The sequence below is a fragment of the Plectropomus leopardus genome, chromosome 3 (assembly GCF_008729295.1).
Source record: "Plectropomus leopardus isolate mb chromosome 3, YSFRI_Pleo_2.0, whole genome shotgun sequence".
NCBI classification, from domain to species: Eukaryota; Metazoa; Chordata; class Actinopteri; order Perciformes; family Serranidae; genus Plectropomus; species Plectropomus leopardus.
The window spans coordinates 34953542-34979318 of NC_056465.1; the positions used below are offsets into that span (position 1 = coordinate 34953542).

The window sequence follows — 25777 nt, forward strand, 5'->3', positions numbered from 1 at the left end:
TGCACTTCACTGTAGTAAACAGTCATATAAACACACGAGTAGAAAGCACAATATGTGTGGTTAAGTCAATTCATGAGTAACAGTTTATGCACTTAACATCTGAAAATTCATTAGTATTGCAATTAAATCATGTGTTACATGTGATCATATATAAAATGAGTATTGCAGTTATCACAGATGTCTCTGTGTATGAGACAAACATTTATAAAAATAAACTTAAATATTAAGCTAATACAGTTAATTAGTTACAGAATATGTTCCCATCAGAAATAGAAATCTGAACAGATTCCCACCTTACAGGAACAAGTAAAACACAAAGAAATTTATCTGTTGTTTGAACTCTCATCAACGTCTCAGATACATGTAAAATATTGTGAGGTACCACACAAGAGTATGGAGGATGAAAAATGACTACGTATCAGTAAATACATTTTATGATAAAAGTATAAAATAATAAAGGAATAAATAAATAAAATAATAAATAAATGCAAAATTAATCATTGTAGTTTACAAAAATGTAGAAATAAAATTTAGACATTTATTTTATTTATTTATGTACTCTTAAGTTGTCAACTTTATTTATTAATTTATGCATTTATCAAAGTATTTCTATTTTTTATATTTCATTTTTATTAATTCATGCACTAATTCATTCTTTTATTTATGTCCTTATCAATCAATTTACTTAACCCTGCTTTTAATTATACATTTGTTTATTTATTTCCATATTTGTCAATGTATTCATGTGCCACACAAAAGTATGGCAGCTGATTAATGGCAATAAGTATCAATAAATAAATACAGAAGTTTAAAAATTAAAGAATAAATGCATAAATAAGAAAGAAATAAATACAGGGAATAGAAATTTATTTATTTTTGAATTTATTTCAGCATTTATTTATTCTTTTATTTATTCGTTTCCATATGTATCCCTGTATTTTATTTATTTCTATTAATGGATTCCAGTATTTATTTATTCATAAATTTATTTATCAATACTTTAGTCATTTTTCATTCTCCATACAAGAGACGTGTTTAAGCAATCCTCTCTTAACTTGTATTAAGTGGGTCACAGTGCCAGAATAAGTCCAATCATACGCTCTAAAGCAGCCGTAAAAATCAGACATTTTCTCTTTTGGAAAATGTACGTCCTCACTGCAGCCAGTGAAGCACCAGGTATGGAGGCGGGCCTGCAGAAATTGAGGTCAGTGACGGCCTTTCTTGGCTACGGCTCTGTTCTGCTCACCGTTCTTCGACTGTTTCGGAGACAGAGAGGTTCGGGTAGACAGGGACGCTCAGCGGGGTCACAGCAGTCCTTCAGGCCTCTTCTCCAGACTGTACTCCTGGGTCCGCTTCACCTTCCACCCCAGCATCATCAGGAGGACGATACCCATGACCTTATAACCCACCTGTAAGCCCAGGAACCTGTGGAGGGCAGACAAGTAGAGTCAAAACACCTTAGCATGTTACACATATTTTATTTGTAATAATAGTAATAATAATAATAATATATTACTTTTAAAGAGCTTCCAAAAGGAACTCAAAGACACTGTACATTAGTTAAAAAAATTATTAAAATAAAATATATATATATTGTATTTATTCCAGCTGTTATTCTTGCTTCTGTCTATGTTTGTTGTTCATTGTTGTAGCTTTGCATATTTATATTTTTGCATAATTGTTTTATACATTGCATTGTAGCACAAAGCAGTTTTATATTTTGCACACTCAGCACATAATCCATATTGTAATTTTGTAAAGTGCCAATTGTCTATTACTGTATTTATATTTATATTTTTACTTACTTATATACTCAGCATACTAAACACTTTATTTTTAAATATTTACATATTGTGCTAATTGGTTAATATTAATGTATTTGTATTTATATATGTTTTCATATACTTGTACTTATGCTTGTACTTATTCCCACTTGTGATAATTCTCTATGCTGGCATCAGAGCGACTAAGATCAATAAAGTATTTCAACAGTAATGAGGATGTACTGCATGTATGTATATAACTTGTGTTCTGAGTGATACGTTTACTTACCGGTTCCTCAAGATGTTGTTGTCATAGTAACCACAGCTATACTTTTTTCCGCACACATGTCTCCACCAGATACATGATGTATCAATGGCCATCCCGAAGAGAGCCGGAGCAGGAAGCCAGGCTGACACACACACACACACACACACACACACACACACACACACACACACACACACACACACACACACACACACCACACACACACAGAGTATGTAAACACATTTCTGTCCCCATACTATATGACAGAGCTACAGCCACTAGAGGGCAATCCAACATTTGCTTAAAAGTGCTTTTACATTTAAATTAAAGTTAAGTATAAGTACGCTCCATAACTGTTGTTGCAGCACCAAATAGCAGCCAAACATCCCAGCTGTACAGAGCCATTAAAAGTGCAATATTAACTAAATAAATAATTAAAATTAATGTATAATTTATAAAAACATATAATTTCTCAGAAGAAACTGACTGGGTTATTTCTTTACTAATCTTCAGTTCGAAATTCTTTTTTTTTTTTTTATGGAAATGTTTATTTTTAAATAAGTATTTAAAGTGTGTGTTTTTCATTTATAATGGCTCATTGACACTTTTACTTCATGTCGCATTTTATTTTTTTAATGCCACTTTTCAAGTCACTTTTTATTCTATTTGAATTCTGTAAAAAAAAAAAAAAATATATATATAATAAGTTAATAATTTCTTAAAATATCACATAATTATTTTTTTAATTTATAGAATTTACACAATTTATTTATGTAAGTATTTATACTAGAATTTCTTTATTATAATTTTTTATTTATTTATTATTATTTTTATGTATTTATTAAATCGACGCTTTGGGACTCCGTACAGCAATGAACATTGCTGAGTTTCAAAATAATAACAGTGAGATAGGAGGACACCCGGGGATTGGGAGGCTTATTAAAATAATTAATACGATCATTATGAGTATAGCACTACACACAAACAGTACTTATGTTTGACTTACCTAATACTCTCATGAGTAAAAACTGAATTCCTATAGCAAACGACTTCTCTTCAGCGGGAACACATCTGAAATGAGCATGAAAAGAAATTAAAAGGATATAGAATAAAGTCTGCATTTTTCTATCGATGCACTGTGCCATTTTTTAACTGTAGTATTTTTTAATTAAATCTGAAAATAACCAAAGTGAGTCAACTGTAATGTTCTGTCATCCCTCCGTACCTGAGCACCATCATGTACATGGGGTTGTGGGTGAGGCAGGCGATCAGCGCCGCCAGAGAGATGACAAGAATGGCGGGGAGAAGAAAATGTGGGCAGCTGTTTGAACAGGGAGTTGGACGGGCAGTACCCTGACTCCCAGATATACACCGGCAGTGAGTATAAAGCTGTAAACAGAAAGAAAACACATATTAATGTTGTTGTAACCTGTGCAAACAACTTTTTCCCTATTTTTTTAAAGTTGTACTACATCTGCTATGATACTTATTTCAGTAAGAATTTAATATAATTTAATACAAGTATGTAAAAGAGAAGCTTATATGATATAATAGAAGAGGCTTTCACATTTTTTAATGACATAAAATCCGTCAGTACTTTATGTATACTTCACTGTGAGATGTGAAGCCTTTATGTGTCTTAAAAAACAGAACATGGCTTTACAGCCTCTTAGTGGTGGCGATGCAACCACAGTGTAGTTCGCTTTAGCCTTGCATTACCTTTATATATAATATATATGCACACACATACAAAAGTAGAAACAATAGGATTTTTTTGAAAAATTATAAGTTAATCTGCGAAAAATATATTTTGGAAACTTGTTTTCTACACTAAACATAACAACAACAACAACAACAACAACAACAACAACAACAACAACAACAATATAATAATAATAATGATAATAATACATTGGATTTATATAGCGCCTTTCAAGAACTCAAGGTTGCATTACAAATAAAATAAATAAATAAAAAGGGGGGTTGGAGGTATTTTTAGGGTATTTTTTAAAAATTGATTCTGTCAAACAATGTTTTCTGTACATTGGTATGAAAAATTCTACTCCCACCCAACCCCAAAGAAACCTGAACATGTTATTCATTAAAAACAGCAACCCTGAGGAACTCCATAGGTATCTATAAAAATCTAAATACATAAAGAGTTTATGTAAATGTATAAAATTTTTGTCTAGCACCCGAATGAATTAAAGTTGTGGACACAGGAAAAACGACAGTAATTATGTTGTGACTTTTCAGGATTAATTCATTAGCTGACGCCTTCACTGCCTCGTTTGTGCTGCGGCGTTACACTTTGGGCTCAAACTGACTAATTCTCTGTTAGCAGTCACACAATCCACCCACAGGAGGATTATTCACAAGCTGTGACGTCTAAATCCTGACGTTTTGTCCCCCTTAAAACACCTCCTATATGCTTTGTGACTAATAAGCATTGATCGGATTGATTTTGAGCCACTGGTGTCCTGTTAGCGGCAGAGCGTCTCTCTGTCAGGTCTGACTGCGCCTCCTACAGCTCCTCTCTGATGATGAGACACTGTGTGTGATAGCACTGCTGCTTTATATCACTGCGGATATGAAATGTGTGATCGTTTGTCACAAAGTTGAGGCATCTAAGGCAAAGTCACCTCCTGTATGTTTAAAGTTGAAGGCCCCCCCTGTGAAGCGGATTCTCTCTATGCAGCGTATGAGCTCCCTGCAGCGCTCTGCTCCGACACAGTTAAAGGTTAATTACACCCTTACAGACACTTTGCAGATCCTGTGCTAGGACAAGAACCAAACACTTATTCCCTCACTGAGAAAATTATACAAGATTATAGATGGAAATGATCCACTTCAAAAATCTTTTCCAGCTGTTAAACAAATCAGATGTATTCTTTTTTTTCCTTTTTAATAAACTTATCAAGCATTCCTATCTGATGTGATTTCTCTGCATCAGGTAATTTCCCTAATTACTGCTGATGATTTATTGTGCAATGTTGCACAAATACTCCACAGATTAAAAAAGTATGACTTAAAGCTATAGTAGGTAACTTTTTTGGGGAAACGTTAATAATCACCTTTAATCAATGAAGTGTGATGAGCAATAGCGGTGCGGTATCTTTTTTCAAGATTTTAGCAAATATTACCAAAAATGGATTGTTTTTATAACTGTCACTATCTCTGCCGCCTCGTGGTGACTCAAACAGCATTTACAAAAATCTTGCAGCCTTCCCTTTTTCCACACAAAATTGGTGCATGTATGCAGGTTTTTTTCAATGCGGAAAACATGTTAAAAAAAGACCAGACTGCTTTCCCATTGCCAAAAGACTAGAGCTGCGAACATGGCTCTGCAATGGACGAGTGGACTGTCTCATGTAATACTGTGTGGAGGCAGTGACAGTACCTGCGAATATGGCTAAAATGTTACCAAATACATCTTTAATGACAGCGTTATCTCATTCATTGCATACTTACCTTTCAACCCAGAGCAAATTTGTGCAATTTCTTTCAGAGACGTGGGGGAAAAAGGGCAATGATCAACTTGTTAAGAAATCTATGGTAAATTACAATAATTGAAAAGATCTAATTTGTTATTATTTTTAAAAAGCTAAGGAAAACATCAAGGGAAAATCAATATGTGTAATGATCATAATTACACCAGGTAATTTTTATGTTTTACTATTACTATTTATTACTATTTAAAATTGATTTTTATATATATATAATTTTATTTTATTTATTTATTTATTTATTTATTTATTTGATAGTTTTTGGGTTGTTTCCTCTTATATTTTTAAAATAAAACAAGCCAGTCTGCTTAGGGTTCAAAGGTGTATCACTATACAACAGCCTAACCTGCAGGTATATTTATTCTTTGGGTGGAAACCATGAAGAGGAGGCACAGACCTGAACCCTGTGGGTGTTGTTGGGGTCTTTGGTGAAGTTGGTGCAGCCCGCATGGCAGGGAGAGATATACTCGACACCGTCAGAGCCGCACACGGGGTTAAAGGCACCGGCAGGACACGAGCAGTTAGAGGAGCACCCGAGCGAGAGACCTGCAGAGGGACGACAAAAAACAAGAGCAGTCCATGTTTCATTAGCGTGTGTTCGCTTTTCACTTAACTCCCTCTGGCAGAGGGGGTATTGTATTTTTTATTATTTCTAACATATTTATATATTATTTCATTTTGTGCTTTTTTTCAGTCATTTACCTCCTTATTGTGAGTATTTTGTGTACACATTTTTTAAAATTTATTTATAAGTTTATTTATTCATTTAATTATTTGTTTATGTATTTATTTGTATTTTTTGTATTTATAGGTTTTTATAGCACTCCTATTTTTTAGTACTTTAATTGATGATAAAATCTTGTTTTTATTTATGTGTTTCTGTGCTTGTGCATTTGTGTGTATGTATGTATGTGTGTGTTAGTGTGTGCGTGTGTGTGTGCGTGTGTGGGGGGGCACTTTATGTTGCAATTTGCTTGTTTAGAAAGTGCTTTACAAATCAAATCTGATTGATCATTTGATAAGTACTTTGTGTCTGCAGCTAGTTGTTGTTGTTGTTGTTGTCTAAAAGTCACAAAGGTTCAAATATGATGTTTTCTGAATATTTAAACTCTGGACTCAGTCTGTCGCTCTGCCTGGAGAGTTATTACCAGTGATGTCTGTGCTTCACATCATTGTACTTTATAGGACCGGGTTGGGTGGTCTTCTCTCCGAGAAAGACGTGATATTCACCGAAATCTTTTCATCTATAAAGCGTTTTCTGGAAAATCACCGTATTACCTCTCAGAATCGCTCCGTCTCTCAGATGGGCTTTATCAGACACGCTCCACTGACTTCATGTTTCCACGAGTCAGGTCTCGACTTTGAAAAACTGCTTCTAATTTTAGTGCAACAAACTCAAAATACAAAATACGGAACCTCTTTAAAATCAATCCATTTATATCTCCTGAAAATTTCAATCTTTACTTCTATATATTTTTTTTATATTACATTTAAATAATCCTAATTGATCGATGAAATTATTTTACCTACTCTGTTTTTTTGTTAGGATTTTTATCATATCTATGAGAGTATTACCTCTTGTTAGTAACATCTTTCTGTTGTTGTTTTGTTTTCCTTTTCTACATTTTTGACTCGATGTCATTGAGTGAAATTTGGATTTACAAATACATATTTAGTTAAAACTGAAAGCAAATAAAGGAAGTTAATATGGCCATTACTTTTTTTTCCACTCTATAAAATGAAAATGACAACAAAAAAACTCCTTGTTGTGAAGTGTTTAAGGGGACAGTTTACCTCTAAATCAAAAAATAATAATGTCATTTATTAGTCTCGATAGTTTTCTCAAGGTTTTCTTGACGTATCGCCATCACAAGAATAAGAAAGACGAGGTCACGGTGACTTCGACCTTTCACCGATGACTCCCACTGTCTGTTCAGTTCATCCTTGAGTCAAAGTGAATTTTTGTGTCAAATTCTCCCTTTAGGCGTTTTTGAGATATTGTGTTCATAAGAATGGGACAGACGGAAAACCCAAAAACATGATTTCTCTGGAAATATGTGTCTCCTTTCGTCTCCTGACTCACCCAAACTGTCCCATCTGGTAATGATTGAGCTCGGAGACTTTCTGCGTGGGACAGCCCATGAAGAAGAGCGGGATACAGAGGAGGGTGGACACGGTCAGCATGGCCACGGAGAAGCGTGGGATGGTCTTCAGAGAGAGACTCGCCCTCTTCATGATGACGCCGCCGATCAGCATCCCCACGGCGACCGCAGGCAGATTCACAGCACCTGGAAACACGAACCGCTCCGTGAGCTCAAGGTGATAAAGATGGTAATCATTGCTTATGGGAATGCCCTGAGATTTAGGTGTTTTGGGGAAAATGTAGTTAAATATTTACCTCAGATGGTTAAAAATAATATTTCACAGACATATCAGCATCTGTGTATATTTTTTTATGTTTTTCCGATAAGAAAACTTTTTTTACAGACCTATAATGCAGAAAACAATAATAATAACTGATAATTTATTTTATTGTATTTATTCTTTATTTAAATGGTCAGCAAAGAGCATACAGTACTGATGTGTATTTTATCTTTATATTCTTTATTTAAATTCTCAGAGAAGACTGACGCTGAACACATACAGTACTGACGTATATTTATTTAGTCTTTTATTTGTTTGTGTGTTATGTTCAATAAGAAAACTGTTTGTTTTAGAAAGCAGCCTTCTGAGTACTTTTGCATAGTCATATTGGTGCAAAATTAGTGCACAATCCACATAGAAATTATCTATTTTCATTCCAGCTCAAATTTCACTATATCAGTGAATTTTTCCTCTATAAAATTGTTATTGGTCTCAAAAATACCATATCGATCGGGCTCTAGAAACCCCAAAGGACATATATATATATATATATATGTCTAGTTCGGATTTAAGTAGAAAATGATGCAGAATATGCTTTTTAGGGCTTGGCTACCCTGTGATTGACAACTTGCTATCTAAGCGACTATACGTCCAGTTCTTTTATACAGTCTATTGTCCCACACCTTGACATAACCGACAGGTGTAATCTAAAAATACATTTAATATTGCAAAGAGGCATCTTAAAAGGAAGCTCAAACATCCAAAAAATCTTGATGATGACGGTAAAAACCTAATTCGCTCTTTGGAAAGTGACCATGGTGCAAGTTGGCCGAAGCCCTCCAGAGTGTCCATTAAATGACTTTAACAGACTGTTTTATTTTACCTCCATAGAGTTCATAAAAATGGTTTTAATACATTTACCACGCTGCACGTTATGAGCTGAATTATTTAATAGCTGACATTGATTTCAAGCAGTTGACTGAAAGGGCAAAAGTAATCTATTAAGAGGATCTTTTTCTGACGTCTTTATATTTGTACCTACCTACTAGCAGGCTGCCGTAGGCAGGCGAGGCGCTGTACTGTCGCTCCAGAAACTTGTTGAGGAACGTAGCGAGACCTGCGATCACCGAGGAGAAGCAGCACTGAGCCAGGACGAGCATCAGGAAGAGAGGACTCAACAGGAGGTGGACAAACATCCTGGGAAACACTGACACACAGTCACATACAGACACACCGGTTACCACACTGAAACTTCAATGACTGCAGTAAAAACTCTCTCCGTTATTTAACGATTAAAAAACAGGCTGGGCACTCGAAATACGACAAACCTACTTTTCAGGAAATCAAGTAAAGAGACATCCCGCCTGTTAAAGTCATCATTTATGTCACTTTCACTTCCAATCACCTGCAAAAAAAAAAAAGAAAAAGAAAAAAATGCAGGATAAACTGTATGTATGAAGGCATATATTCAGAGTGTAATAAATACATCTATGGAGGACAAGTAATGACAAAAGTATAGATTGATAAAATGTAGATAGTAAATCCACAAATAAAAAATATATAAGTATAAAGTAAGTGCAGGAATAAATTGAATAAACAGGAATAAACAACTAAATATGCAAATTAATAATTTAATAAAACCGTTAAATAATGCGTAAATAAAGACATAAATGCAGAGGGCCTAACTACCTCATTAACATGCAGACACAGCAATACATGCATAAATAAATAAATTTAACTGGCAACACAGGCAATATAATTGTAAGTTTTGGGGAAAAAAAATCTGTATTTTCTTAAAGCTGTGATTTTAAAAGTCATAAATTGAAGGGAAAAAAATCAACAGAAACTTTAGAAGTTTTTAACCAGGTCATGTCCCGGACACAAAGCTGCAAGAGCCAAAATGTGGTTTCACAAAATAGTGGGAAATAAAATCTGGCTTTACCTCATCTATGACTAATGTTTTCTGCAGATTTTTTTAAAAGGTCAAAGAAAAATTCACAAGCTGAAGTCAGTTCTTGGGAATCTAAATCTGTCCAATGATGTGATCTATGTCAGTTATAATTTGGAGTTACATGCTAACTTGTGAAAACTTCTTGCGCCTTCATGAGTGAAGAAGAGGAAAAGTAAAAATGCAGTGCGGACACGCAGCCAGCAGGTGTCAGTAAAACATGAGAAACACGTCATGAAATGGGCAGATTTGACCTTAAAGATCTCTGCGAGAGTGTGACTTACATTATGCTCTGAGGGCATTTTCCGAGGGAAGAAGAAGTAAGGGATGGAGGTGAGAAACAGGCAGCCGGAGGTGATGAGCAGCCCCATCCACCAGGCCCCGACCCAGCGGGGATCGCTCTGTCTCAGCTCCTGTTCAGCTCCTGCAGGAAACAGCAGTGAACACAGTCTCTCCTGCTGTAAACTGTCTGGAAAATCATTTTTGGATGGATGGAAACATAAAGACTGCATCATTACCTAAACCAATTTTGTCCACGTCCACATAGATCCGCAGCATGACTGAGCCCATCAGGTATCCAATGGCAGGCCCAAATACAGACACTGCAAACAGGATGGCTGCGAATAAACAAAAATCAACTGTGAGTTTCTGAAGAACTGTTCAGCTGTTTTATGTGGAGGATGAAACATGACATCAATAAAAAAAAATTTTTTAAAGCGTAAATACAGAAACAAAATGTAAACAAATGTATGAATAAATACAGAAAAAAACAAATGCATCAAAAACTAAATATAAAAAAAGTAAATGCTTAAATAAATATAAAATGAATATGGAAAAAAATAGATAGATAGATGGATAAATGTAAAAAATAAATGTTGCAACAAATATGGAAAAGTAGATAAATGCATAAATACATGAGGACAAAAAATAAAAGTTAATAATTATACAGGACATAAACAAATAAATATTATAAATGCATTTCTATAATTTTTTTACAAACACATTAAATGTTTTTGTATGTGTATGAGGTAGAAGATCCTAACTCTGCAATTACTTATTAATTTTTGCATTTATTTCCATATTTATTTATTTATTGCTGTATTTATTTATTAATACTAATACTATAATGTTTTATCCCAACAGCTTAATAATTGTTGCCAAAGTGTGACCTCACAATTACGACACCTCTATCTCTTTTTCCTTATTTGCAAAACTAAAAACTCACTGGCATTATTTGACAAAATATCGACATTTTGTGTAGGTTCATTTTGGTGTTTATGCACAAATGGCCCTTAAAATCTGAAAAAAAAGCTGTGGGTTAGGAGGTAGAGTGGGTTGTTATGCAACTGAAAGTTTGGCGTTCGATCCCCAGCTCCTCCAGCATGCATGTTGGAGTATCTGTGGGCAACATACTGAACCTGGTGATTTTGTATAAATGTATCAAAACTAAGTAGCACCTCTCACGTTAGCCACCGTTTTATGAATATATGTGTGAATGGGTGAACGTGACACATGTTGTCAAAGTGCTCTGACTGGTTGAACGACTAAAAACGCACTACAAAAGTCAGTTTTCAATTTTAAACTTCCTTTAAATTCAAAGGTCAAAAAATACGAGTAAAACTCTTCCCAGTTGCATCATCAAGGCTGCAGAATAACGTAGAATTACAGCATGAACCTCAGCTTGTGTTCTCTTTATCTAAACAAATCAGTCCTCTGAACTTCAGGCCGTTCACCTATGTAAAGAGGGGAGTTTGCAGGTCCAGCAAAATCGTCTATGTACGAAATCCCAAACGGCTGGATGGGCACCGAGCCCACGCCGAACAGCAGCTGAGCGCTGCCCATCAGCAGCCACAGGTTGTTGGTGTCGGTCAGACGCCTCGTCTCGTCGCGGCCACATGACTCCTGTTCGCTGGAGTTTCTCTGCAGGGTGCAGATGTCTTGGTGGTCTGGGTCACAGCAGGTGGTCATGCACGGACAGAGAGGGGAGGAGAGGGGGAGAAAGTTAATGAAAAGCCAGCAGATGCATGTTCAACTTTTTTATTTAATTTCCTGGAGCTTCTCTGGCTTCACTGACACACCAAGGTATTTATTCTGCAGGCAAAATTAAAGGGAAAGTCCGGATTTTTTCAAAGAGGGTTGCATGAGATCCTAACCACAGTCAGTGTGTTAACTACGGAGGCACACACCCAGTTTGGAGAAGACCTTTTTTCTGTTAATAATGTAAACGGCCCATTTTTAAGGTGGTGTATGTTACAAAGAAATAAACACCATAATCCTCAAAATTCTGACTTCGTGCTTTTTATTACCAGCACGAACTTGTACTTTTACTTTCAACACTCAAGTCTTTGAGACCTGGGTGAAATTTGCTTGATTTCTTTGAAAAACATGGGAAGAAGGCAAAAAAAAAAAAAAAAAAAGACCCAAAAAATGAGCAAAAAAACGTAAAATGTACCAGAAAATTACCCGTGAAATAGTAAAATTAATTAATTAAAAACAGAAATGACCTTGGAAAAGTGCTTAAAAACTATAATAATTCTGTAACAGAATTTAAAATGTTATTATGAATAATTGTCCCTTGACATTTTCCCCTATTTTTTGAGGGCATCTACTAATCTCTTGCCATTTGTGGAACAAATCTTATGAAGTTGCTAATTGCCTTTATCCTCATGGTTTTATTTAAAATTAATTGCACCAATTTGCTCAGGGTTCAAATGTTTAAATACTTGTGAAAGGTGACTGAAAGTAGCAGAAAAAAAGCGGTGTCTTCCAGGTCTCAAAGGGTTAACTTAAACAATAGTCATTTTCTCAAAATATATTCTCAAGTGTGGCTTGCAGGCACTTCATCCACCACTAAATATAGAGTCACTTAAACTGATTTTGATTTTTTTAGGTGGCTGAAATACATTTTGTTGCTGCCTGAGTCCACTGCGGTACATTGCTTAGCTTCAGTGTCGGTGCTCCTGTCTGCTTCTCCAAACTGGGAGCGTGCTCACTGACATTTACTGCAGCTAATGCGCTGACTGCAGAAAAGTACCTCAAACAAACCCACTTTAAAAAATCCAAACTATCCATTTAATGAAAAAAGAGGGGGGTTGTTATGACAAATTAAATGCCCTGGAGGTGAATCTAATCTTAACTTTCAGCGAGTGCACGGACATTATGAATTTCCTTCTGATTTATGAAAAGTTCAGCTGGAGAGCAACAACAAGACTTTCTAAAAACACAGTTTCTCTGCAGAGCACAGACTGCAGACACTGGTTTGACTCCTGCTGAGTGCTGTGGAGCCTACGCTGAAAAGATGGCGCTCTGGACGAACCCTTGAGTAAAGTCTCATAAATTGCAGTGACATATTTGTACATTCACGAGTCCCCGGCTCTGGACTGAGTCACACTAACTGTCGCGGCGGTGCCAGTGGAGACGGCGAAGCAGCTTGGCGCTTGTATTCAGGTCTTTTGTCTTACTGTGCAAAACAGAGTCGAACTCGTAGGGCTGGGACACGAAGTGAGGTAAGGCCAGGATCATGGCGCTGACGGCCATCAGGAGTCCTCCGATTCCGATGACGCGAGGCCGGTGGACCCGGTTTCCAAAGTAGCTCACGAACACGATCAGCACACTGTTACTGATCTGAGAGAGACGTAGACAAACGCTTCAGAGAGGAGCCAGAGGAATCAATCATTTCACACCTCATGCATCAAGCTGCAGGTCTCACAGTTTTCCAACATTACTGATGGACTCTCACAACCAAATATGGAAGTGGTAAGAGTTGCACTGTAATCCATATTTAGTGGGGTGTGCACATAAGCCAGGCACAGTTCTTAACTAAGGGAATACTTCGCCTCCCAAAGGACCATTTGTGTGTCAATTATTCAACCTGAGTTACAGTGAATTCATGAGGAAAACTTTTTCCCACATGCCTCCGCGGTGAACAAAGCATCCAAAAAAATGAGAAAATTCTTTACAAATGGAAGCCGGAGGGGTTCACATTTAACAACAGCAAAACTGCATCAAAGTATCGGTTTACACACAATTTGTGAAGTATAATCCAAGTTTAATTTATCCATTCAACAAACAGCTCTTTCCAATAAGGAACTGGATGGAAAGTTCAATCAACGCTCTCCTCAAAGCCCGACTGCACTGACAGAATTAGTAATTTTACGTCGCTGAACACTGGAGCTGCTGTTCTGCTGCTGCCTCGGTCAGCTCGTTTTTTGGGTTTTCAGCCTGCAGCAGCTGTTGTGTTCATTGATGTAAAATAACTGTTTTTGTCAGTGGAGTCTGGCTTTGAAGAGAGCATTGATAAGTTTCTCTTTTTGACGAATTTCCCCTCAGAAAGACCTGTCTGTTTTATTTATTTAATGTTTATTTGAAAGCGACACATAACACAAATATAAATATGTAAGTTAGACTATCGTTATTTATCGTGGAGGCATGAAAAAAAGTAGTTTTCTTCATAAATTCAACATAACACAGGGCAAGTACCTGATGTATAAGTTATCATTTGGGGGAACTAAGTATTTCTTTAACATTGAGGCAAAATAATAAAAAGAGCCATTTTATACGAAGTCACCAAATCATATTTTAAACACCACTGAAATGTGAATGTTGTTGACTATTATTTCTACTTCAGCAACGTTTCTAATCGATAAATCATGCATATCCAGAGTAGAAATCAGCACTAAACACAGAAATGTTATAATGTATGTATATCATCACCTTTTCTGTTAATGTTGTAAGCTTTTTAGCAAGATAAGCATTCATTCATTTTCATGTTTCTGTCCACCTGATGGATGTATGTTCAATATTCACTTTTATTGTTGCTCTGTTTTTGGTTTCCATCAACTTCTGAGAGAAATATCTGGCGCTTTAGTTGCTAAATGCCCCACAGTGTTTTTAGTGCACTGTGAAGTTGTTAAAAATAGTAATGGGCCATAAAACCAAAAAAAAAAAATGAAGCTGAGAGATGCTTTTAAAACTGTAATTCTAAGAGGAGCTGCAGAGACAGGTGATAATTATCTGTGGGTTCATCAAGAACAACCTCTTTTCCAAACAACAACTCTAAAAGGAGATGCAAAATTGAGAACTTGTTTTCATAAAATATCACACAATCAAATCAGATCTCGTAAATCAAATTAGAGCTCAGAGTGCAGCCAAATCCTGGGAGCTGCAAAAGCTCCCAGGATTCAAAAACCCTAAAGGTAGCAACGTCAACATCGTGATTTAATTAGCAACAAGTGACCCCTGGTCATGCATACTTGAAACTCCACTGGAAAATATTTATCTGTATGATTAAATCCCACTTGAGCATTAAAAAAAAAAAAAAAAAAAGACATACGGCACATTTGACCGTTTCTTTGACCCCTCGTATCTGTAATAAAAGCGTTCCAAAATGCTTGAGTCTGGCTTCAGTTCAGGAAGTGTGATTCAGATTTGTTGCTTGTCTCCAATCCCGCCTTTGTCACCGGTATCCTCGAAATAAAGCTATCATGATCTCAGGCTGCGTGAGGTTGTGTTATTGTTGGCTCCTACCTCATGGAGAGAGGAAATAGTTCCTGAGGAGTAGCTGCTGAGGCCGTAGCGTCTCTCGATTGTGCTGATGGTGCTCTTGAAGTAGGAGCTGTACAGCAGCTGGGAGAACTGCAGGAGGCCGTGACAGAGTACAAACAGCTGGGACACACACACACACACACACACACACACACACACACACACACACACACAGAGGAGGATTCAGTCTCTGACAGTTTATACAGAGGTTATAATATTCACACTCAATTTACGGCCTGCGGGACAGATCTGCCGGGTGATTCCCCCGATCATTTTCTAATTCACAATAAAAATAAAGAGAATCACACTGCAAACTGTTTTTGTACTTTTAGTAAAGGTGTCAGAGTACATAAAACAGCATCAAAATAGTTTGTTTATCAAAAAATGCCAGTGGAAGATCCCTGACAGAAACATCCCACAATCCAAAAAACATCCAAAAATCATACAAATATCGTAAAAACCTAGAAATGTGCCATGATCCTAGAAAAGTCCTATAATCCAAAAACATCCTAAAATCCTAGAAATGTGCTAAAAATTTGAGAAATGTCCTAAAATCCTAGTAACGTCCTGAGTTTCTAGAAACATCCTAAAATTCTTAAAAATGTTCCCACAATCCTAGAAATCTCCTAAAATAAAAAAAGACTTCCTAAAATCCCAGTAATGTCCTAAAATCCTTGTGACATCCTAGAAATCTCCTAAAATCCTAGAAACTTGCTTAAGTCCAAGAAACATCCCATAAGCCTAGAAACGTCCTAAAATCCAAGAAACATCCTAAAATCCAAAAAATGTCCTAAAACCTTACAAATATCCTAAATCTGAGAAAAGTTCTAAAATCATAGAACTGTCTAAAAATCCCACAAGAATCCTACAATCCAAGAAATGTCCTAAAATCCTATTAACGTCCCGAGATCCTAGAAATCTCCTAAAATCCTAGAAACACGTATGGGGCCACAGCAACTGGCCTGTCCTCCTGTCATTTTGCAGAAGTATCCCTGGGTTTTAGTCATAAATGTCAAGTGTCAAGTGCATTTTTTGTGCAGTTTTCGGCTGCAAGAGCCGCTTGGCTGCATGCACACAGAAGCAGATCACAGCCAAAAGCTTTTTCCTCCCGAGAGGCTTGAACTGTTCCAACAAACAATTCAGAGGAATCTCAGTGTCATGTCAAATGTGACGTCTCGGAAAAGTCCCGGATTTGCATTGAACACAACTTGCTTGGTGCTTTTTGGCCTCACAAACACACTGAGCTGACGTCAAATCACCCAACAAAGTGCAGACTTACACACTATGAGTGTATCTGTGCAGTAAAATGCAGCGAGGAACAGCTGCTTCACAAAACACATGGCACAACCGACAAGTACCAACACATCGGGTCTGTGTCGCGTTCACCAACACAAAACACGAGTCGACGTTTAAAGAGCTAAAACTTATACAGATGGTTTGGACAAGGTGTGAAAAGTGGCAATATATAAAAATTAGTAATATAAAACATGTAATTATTACATTCAAAGTTCTATGAACAGATACACTGATTTTCCTAAAAAACAACATGGACTCATTCATAAGTAATTCCTCTCACTTATCACCTATGACCACTACAAGTGTGAGTCGGGGTATTTTCCTGCAGGTACTTTGCCCTCACCCTGGGTTGATTTCTCAATTTTTATTGTAAAAGCACATCTGTTCTAAATATTGTTTATCTGACTCATTAAGTACTAATAATATAATGATATATAATAATAATAATAATAACCAACCACCACTAATAAATACACTGCAGACATATACAGCTGTCACCACACAAGATATTGTAACTAACCAACACAAACTCACCTTCCCTCTCCCCACCCACAGACACACACATACATATACACAGACAGAAACAAAGACACATGATAAATAAGACACGAGGAATTTGCGATTTGGGTGATTTGTGGCTCAAATCTATAGATTGAGCTCCAGACGTTGTCAAAGTGTTTGCATTTGTTGCTGCTGTCTGACATTGTTCTTTCAATACAAAGGAAATAATTCATGAAAGTACAAATCGAGTACTTTTAGAGTACTAAGTTACTTTCCACCTCTGGTTTCTGCAGCTGTTTTGATGAAAGTTTTTCACAATCTGACAAAAAGTAGCACCCGAGCAGTAATTCTTCTGGTTTTCCTAAAAAACTAAAAGCAGCACGGATCCAACAGAGAAATGTAATCTGTGTTTCAGTGATGAGATTTTGGACTCACTGTGCGACTGAAGACTGATTGCATGATTTTGTCTTTTTGGACTCGATGTGAAAAAGATCAAGGTGTGTGTCAGGAGGCGTTCACTGACCTCGCTGAGGGGGGGTTCACGAATTCACGAATGACACTGGGGATGCGTGTTGAGATTAGGAATGAATCAGCTATGAAAACAGAGATAAATCCAGGCTTTCAGTTTGTTTACCGGCTGCCAGGTCGACTGAGGGAGAATAAACTGTGAGTTTGACTCAGAACAGTTAATGCTCCTGTTAAAGCTTGGCTTTATGTTCTGTGCGCGCACACAATAGACGCTTTCACACTGTTGCTAGTATTTCATCCTCGTTTTGTCTCAAATGGATCCATTCGCTCGAGCAGGCAAAGACTTTCTTTTGTATGCGATTTAGATTCAAACCAAAATTTAGAGGTCTGCGTCTGTTTCTTTAACCACAGCTCTGGGTCAACTTAAAATCCACTTAAGCCTTTAACGAAGTCGGATTTATGTTTTTACTGCAGATAACGCCTGATACAAACATCATCTTTCAGGGACAAGTCTATGGCTTTCTGAATATTTGGCTTTAACACATAATAATTTAGATAACACATAATCCGTCAAAGCACAAAATTTCACAATTAGCCTGAGAAACTGCAAAACCTCATTGCTCCCAATTAGTTTTAATGACAGCAGGTCAACATCCTGTCATTAAGCAGTTCCTGATGACAGGATGTTGCAGTGTTTTAACTTTGATAAGATATTTATAAAGTATTATAAAATGTGGAAAAAAACAGGCAGCAGAAGCACAACAATCTGTCAACATCATGTCACACTGAAGATGCAGGATTTAATATTTAACCCCACTGTTAATGCAACTGCTTTAAGCCTATTTAATGTCTGCAAGCAGGAAAGCGATTGTGCAGAGTCGGATCCTCGGTGGATTATGTTCATATTTATCCTTTTTGAACACTCTCCGTCTGTCTGGACGTTATTGTCCCAGCCTTCAACCCTGCTGCGAGGGGAAGAATCGAAGGAAGTCTGCACACTAATTTCAAATGGTTTTATTCCAGACACACGTGTTGCAGCTATGAAACTGGACATAATGACCTATTGGGTCAAAAAAAAATGAAATAAAGGAAAAGCTAACTCTCTCAGGACACTTGAAAGAAAGTAACGCCACAGAATCGACTCCCTTCATTGTGCAGCCAACAGAAAAAAAGTTGCTGCACAATAGCATTGTGATCAAACGAGCACTTTCTCTGATTTTAAGCAATTCAGCAGGAATGATGTTTTTTGTGGACACAGAAGTTAGGACATCTCTTGGTTTGCAAAGCGGAGCTTTGTCCTGCAGCACAAAGCAGGTGAAAATAAATATCTTCCAAAGTGAGGACACTTATCTTTTGAGTCGCTCAGCAAAATTTAACTAATTTAGGACAGTGGACACTGGTTGTTGTATTGCGTTACTGTTTTTTCACTTTACAAACTATATGACTGCAGCAGCAGGCCCCTAAAAAACACACATCTGGGGGTTATAAAGTCACAGGAAATCCAGCAATGGGCTCCTAAAAAACACTCATGTTTGAGGTCTGAAAAGCTGCAGGAAAAAGATCTACAGGTCGCTAAAAAACACCTACATATGGGAGCTAAAAAGCTGCAGCTAATGCAGCGATGTGCCCCTAAAAAACACATTTTTGGGGGCTGAAAAGCAGTGACAAAAACTGTGACCTGTCACCAAAAATCTCTATGTTAGGGGGCCTAAAATGCTGCTGAAAATACAGCAAAACACCTACATTTAGGAGCTGAGAAACTGCAGTCCCAACCGCTGCCGAGACGTCAGAGGCACAGCGGGCGCGTACACGGTGTGTCTCTGACCTTTGTCAGGACTCCTCCCTCAGCTGACATGAGACACCGTGTCTCTTCCTAATCTGACACTGAGACACCGGGTGCAAAGTGTCTCTCTCCTGACCCTGAAACTGTGTCAATCAAATCATGCATATTCTTTAAAAACTGTTTTTTTCTTCCTTGAATGTGTTTATTTTGTCTCTTTTGTATGACTGAATTTTTTTCCCCTTTAATGACTCGTGCCATGGGGTAGAGGGTGGCTGTGGAGGGTGGATTTGAGCAGGTCGAGAAAGTGGGCATAATTAATAATAATTATGAACCGTCATTTATGTAAAATAATTAAAAAAAAACACAAAAAAGGAGAAAATGGACAAAAGGACAATACAAGACATTTGATGAAGTCACCGAAGGTCTAGGACATTGTGACAGGCTGTTTTCCATTGTTTTGCAGAACAAACAATCGAGAAAATAATCCACAGATTAATTAGTCATGATCACAATCTTTCGTTGCAGCCCCGCTCAGGCGCACCGAGGTGTGCAGAGAATTCAAGCTTTCCAAGATTTTTCGCCCCGCTCTTCAGGATGTAATCATCGTGTGCCCCTGAGCAGAAACTTGGCTCAGAAGTCGGCAGAAAAATCTTTAAAGAGAATCTGATTGGTGACCTGGGTGCCAGCTGAGAGGTGCAGCCCACAGCAGATCGAGTGAAAAAAACAAACAAAATGTTCTGAAGAAAGTGAGCAAATAAAGAGCGAAGCGCTGTACAGCCTGTACTGCTGTCAGGAAAAGATGGATGAAAACAATGCTGAACAACTGGCTCTGCTGAGTGCTGAGTGATTTGGTCCCTTGGTGTCTTTTGTTGCTAAACAGGACGCCAACAGTAATCAGGAGCTCTGTCGTCACAGTTTGACACAATTTAAAAGATGCCTCTCTGCTTCCAACCCAATCACCAGAAGAAAGAGCTGGAGCTGCACCATTCCTCAAGCTACGGATACATTACGTTTTCATCTTATTATCCAGCAGATATGTTTAAACTTGATTAGGTTTAGGCACAGAACCACTTGGTTATGGTTGGAAATTTCGGAACCAAACCATTTCCAAAATGTCCGTGCCAATACATGACCTTTTCTATGAGGAAAGATTTTTGGCTTAAAATACCTGATTTTGAGGGCACAATGCCCACTGGGAGAGCAATAATGTCGTGGTGGAAAACAACTGCTTTCATGCCACTGTCCCTGCAGAAAACACAGCAAAGAGACCCCAAAAACACCCATGTTTGGGGCTGAAAAGCTGCTGGTCCCTAAAAAAACTTCTGTTTGGGGGCAAGAAAGCCAAAAGGAACACAGACATAGGTCTCCAAAAAGGTCCCATGTTAGGGGGCTAAAAAGCAGCTCTAAATGCAGCAACTGGCCCCTGAGAAACACACATTTGGGGACTATAAAGTTCCAAGAAATGCAGTAACAGGCCCCCCAAAAATACCCACTTTCGGGGACAAAAGCTGCAGGAAATACAGTGACACGTCCCTAAAAATGCCCTTATTAAGGGGCTAAAAAGTCACCGGAAAAACACCCATGTTTGGAGTCTGAAAAGCCACAAGAAATGCAGTGTTAGACCCCCTAAAAAAATCACCCATTTTGGAGGGCTGAAAAGCAGCAGGAAAAAGAGCTACAGGTTGCGACACCCCTGTTTGGGGACTAAAAAGCGGCTGGAAATGCAACATCTGACCCCCTGAAAAATACCCTTGTTTAAGGGCTGATAAGCCGCCAGAAAAAGAAGTACAAGTTGTTAAAAATGCCCATGTTTTGTTTTTAAAAAGCCACTGGAAAATAACAGTGGGCCCCTAAGAAACACCCAGGTATGGGGACTGAAAAGCCGCTGGAAAAGAGACACGGCTCACGACAAAACATCCATGTTTCGGATCTGAAAAGCCACAGGAAAAGAGCCACACGTCGTGTCAACACGCTGGTCTGAGCACTAAAAATCTGCTGGAAATGCAGGGACTGGACCCTTAAAAAACACTTATGTTTACAGGCTGAAATGCCCCGAGAAAAAGAACCACAGGTCGTGAAAATAAAACACCCATGTTTTGTGTCTAAAAAGCGACTGGAAAAACAACAGTGGGCCCCTAAAAAACACCCAGGTATGGGGGCTGAAAAGCCGCTGAAAAAACTACAAAACACCGGTCTGGGGACTAAAAATCTGCTGGAAATGCAGCTGCTAGAAATGCAGCGACTGGACCCTAAAACAACATTTGTGCTGGAAAGCTGCTGAAAACGCAGCGACAGGTTCCTAAAAAACACACGCTTTCATTGCTCGCTCGTCTCAAACAGCGGTCTGCAGTTTGGCAGGTGTCCCCGCCACCTTCTGATGACAAAGTCAGCTCATATACATCATTTTAATGTTGAACATATTTGTGGTTTGCAGAAATGTTAACTCTTTCTTCTGGCTCCTGAGTTGCTGCTTCCACCTCTCCACGCTGCAGGAGCGACCTGCAGAAACGCCCGCTGACTCTCCACCCGCTGCTTTCGCTCTGAACTACTCCCACTGTGTAAATATACGTCCTCATCGCTCTGAACTTTAGGCACATTCACACCGCGCAGAAGTCACTGCGAACTCTCAGCCTGAATCATGCGATGAGCCGCTCTGTTTCCCCGCCCGCTCTATATTTGTACATATTGGATTCAGCAGAGTCGACTCTAAAGACTTGAGATGATAAACAGGAGGAGGACTGCAGTAACCGGACCCACCGCATTCTGTGTGAAAGCCCTTAAACACCCTGCAGATTTCAAAGCAACCCTTCACCTCCTGGAAATTTAGGAATTGCTCAAGTGGCCTCCTCCTTCCTCACAGAGCATTGGTGTGTTAGTCATGCTTCATTCACACATCACAGCACCAATGAAGAAGACGTGTCATTTCTCGCTGAGTTACGCTGCGAGCAACATGGACCTCTGCCTCATTATTACTCACACCCTGGAACAAACTGTTTCTCTCCCATTATTACCATACGCTGAATATACAAGAGCTCCTCCTGGCACTCACACGCTGCATTTCTGCCGCTCGTCAGTGAGAAATTTAAAATCCGAGCCAGAGGTGCAGGAAGCGCACCAAACTCTGAACCCAACACGGCTGCCAACACACATAAACCTTTGTCAGAGCTGACTCGCTGATGGATTTAGTGATACAAAAACATGTCAAAATTTCCCTCCATCAAAGTATTTCTGAGGCAGAACGACTAATGTCTCGGCCAAAATAATAAGTTGACTGATAGGAATTATTTCGATAACTGATTTAAGGCCTTTTTAAAGCAAAAAATACCAAACATTCTTTCGTTTGTTTGGCTCTCAAAAATGAGAATTTCTTGTTCTTATAAGACTTTAAATGAAATATTTTGGGGGTTTGGACAGTTGCTCAGACAATGTATTTGATAATTTCACATTAGAGGTTGCAAGACCTTTATTCATTATTAATATAACTTTAAGTCCTAGAAATGTAATCTTTTTCATTTTTAATAAATGCAATTTTTAACTTGCCATTAAGGCTAGGCTGTGAATAACCTTTAAACACTGAAAAATATTTACTCAAGTACTGCATTTAAGTATAATTTTAAAGTAGTGGGGATTTTCTGCTTCTACTTCACTACATCTCAGAGGCAAATATTGTACTTTTAATTTCACTACATTTATTTGACTGTGCCAGATGACAGTTACTTTACTTTATATATTACTGAAACAAAATTATATACAACTATTTAATTCTGACAAGTACTACTAAAGGGTTAAACTATACAAAAGTGTATGAAATAATTAAAGAGAGCTCCACCTTTATTGGCTGTAGTATTTATTATAACCCAGAGATGTTTATTTTTACAAAAAGCATCATTCTGTATAACTACTTTTATTTTTGGCACTTTAAGTATATTTTGATTTTTTTTTTTTTTTACTTAAGTAAGCTTTTGAATGAAGGACTTTTACTTGTAACAGAGTACTTTTACTCAAAATAGCTGAGTATTTCTTCCAGTGAAGTGAAAATAATAAGTTTATTGCTCTGAATAGTGTGAGGTAACAGCAATATTTTTCACTTACTATTTTCTTCTTCTTATTATTTTTTTTTTTATAACAAAAACTTTCTTTTCTTCGTGTCTCAACGTTGCTGATCTCTTGACCAGGTCGCTCGTGAAAAAAAGGATTCGAGATCTCAATGAGAATATTACCTGGTTAAATAAGGTCCATATAAAAAAGGCAAATCAAGTTTTAGCACATTATTGGCGACTAAAATAATAATAAAAAAAACTTTTTGAGGTAGGAGGCAGAAGCACCTCGACTTTATGACACAGAGCTTGTTGATCTGAGGTGAAAGCTCCTTTTCGGAAACTTCTCAGGTTTTCAGAGAAAGAAAAAAAAACACCATGAAATCACTTTTTTTTGTTACTTTCAGCATTAATATCAGTGTCACGTTATGCAGCTCTCTAAAAATAAACCTCGCGCTGATTCTTAAATAAACAACGAGCAGGTTAAAACAAGACGTTTGTCAGCAGCCTGCAGCCTGCAGCGCTCGCGCCTACCTTAATGCTGCAGCACAGCGTCCGCGGCTTCTTCATCTCTTTGTACGCGAGTATGTCCATGAGTGCAGCTCGTGTCCTCCGGCTCGCGCTCCGCTCAGCTCGTGCGGTGGGAAGCAGCCTGTCAGAGGTTGTCTTTGTTAGGAGCTGCTCTGCCGTTTTATGACCGTCGGTGATGTAATTGGACTCAGCCCACGGCCCCACGCGCAAATGTTTTGAAAGTTGTGAATTGGGAACACGCAGTCCCGCGCTGATTGGCTGAGTCACGCGCGTGCCTGTGCAACACCTGTGAGAGCGTGACCTCAGGCGTCGATCGTGATGTTTAAAGCGACAGCACGACGTGATGCAGGAAACACTGAGGGGGATTTTTTGAACATGAAATAGTTAAAGCTCCGCTTTGTTCTCCGGCCGCTCGGACGGACGCGGAGCTTCATTAATTTTGGTATGTGGCTCTCAGTCTGAAGCTAATGAGAAGAAACTAATGAATGAACTCAACCTGAGAGTCACTGCAGGCTTTCATTTATTACATAATTACAGGTCCAGTGTGAAAGATTTACTGGCATCTTATCGGCAGAAATGAAACATAAATAAGCTACCCAGAAACAATCTTTGCACCTCTGGTCTGCACTTTTGCTATTTTTAATGATGCCTTTTATTTTATTTTATTCTTTTTAAACATTTAGTAATTGGTTTGGCCTTTTATATCTCATATCTGTACTCTTTATTTGTAAATCTGTATCTTTTATTATGTTTTTTTATGTTTTATTGCTCTGTAAGGCACTCTGAATAGCCCTGTTGTATGAATTGTGCTGTAGAGATAAAGCGACCTTGGCTTGCCAATGCTGGACAAAGTACACAACCCTATTAGTCAAAGTTTAAATACTCGTGGTCAAATATTACTCCAATACAAGTGAATGTTATGTGTTAGATTTTACTTGAGTTAAATTACTGGAGTACTTGGTTTAAAAAAACGCACGTATTCAAACACTGTAGGCTGGAGAATAAGGGCCATGTTTAAAAAAAAAAAGATTAGGAGAATAAAGTCATAGTATTACAAGAATAAATTTGGAGTTTTATGAGAAAAAAGCCATGATATTACAAGAATAAATCTGTAATTTTACAAAAAAAGCCTTCATTTTATTAGAAAAAAAAGTAATAATTTTATGAGAATAAAGTTGTAATTTGACAAGAAAAATGTCCAAATGTAAGAAAGGGGATGTTATTTTACTATAAAAAAAAGTCTTAAAAAACAGATATAAAAAAACCCGATTAATCCTGATTGATGTTTACTTTATATCTAATTGTTAAGTTTACTTGGAATTTAGTTATATTTTCTTGGTATTGTGAAGTTGTTGCAACTAAAAAATGACACTTGATACAGCTGTAACTCAGATGCACTAATGTAGCAGCCAAGATATTTAATATTCTCAGTTTGCACTTTAAATTGGTGTTAATTTTCTAAATTGGTATTCTTTCTGTCTGTTAACAATAATTCTGTTTTTGTTACATTTATTTTGTTACCTGATAGCTTCGAAACGTCCTTCATGATTTTAATTATGTGTGGAGCAGAAGTGAAGTAGAAGTTACATTACTTAAAGTAATAAATCATCTGCAAATAAACTTAGCTTTTAATGCTTCTTACCAATTAAAATGCCACTTATTTTTTCTCTCTGTCTAATTTTTGTTGTGCCAAAGGTTCAATTTCTATTGCTATTGGTTTGCAGAAATCTACAATACCAACATTTTCCTCTGGCTATAGGCTGCTGCT

General features: G+C 37.5%; 1 protein-coding gene across 1 annotated transcript; it reads right to left on the reverse strand.

Annotated features, from left to right (window-relative positions):
• Positions 1-939: 939 nt before the first annotated feature.
• On the reverse strand, positions 940-24192 carry slco2a1 (solute carrier organic anion transporter family, member 2A1). Its single transcript, XM_042483704.1, has 15 exons — positions 24013-24192; positions 15376-15513; positions 13311-13473; positions 11583-11795; positions 10368-10466; positions 10134-10273; positions 9234-9306; positions 8944-9108; positions 7621-7825; positions 7298-7299; positions 5935-6083; positions 3257-3420; positions 3038-3102; positions 2053-2173; positions 940-1425 (listed from the first exon to the last, which is right to left on the reverse strand). The coding sequence occupies exons 1-15, from the start codon at positions 24070-24072 to the stop codon at positions 1305-1307; spliced, it is 1878 nt and encodes a 625-aa protein (XP_042339638.1). The 5' UTR covers positions 24073-24192; the 3' UTR covers positions 940-1304.
• Positions 24193-25777: the final 1585 nt, after the last annotated feature.

Bases quoted from the DNA above. Each gene is read 5' to 3' on its own strand.
- slco2a1 (XM_042483704.1), bottom strand. From the start codon at position 24,072: ATGGACATACTCGCGTACAAAGAGATGAAGAAGCCGCGGACGCTGTGC. The intron at 7,826-8,943 runs GTAGGTACAAAT...TCGTGTTTCCAG, and splicing joins CTACGGCAGCCTGCTAGTAG to GTGCTGTGAATCTGCCTGCG. The intron at 1,426-2,052 runs GTAAGTAAACGT...TGCCCTCCACAG, and splicing joins AACAACATCTTGAGGAACCG to GTTCCTGGGCTTACAGGTGG.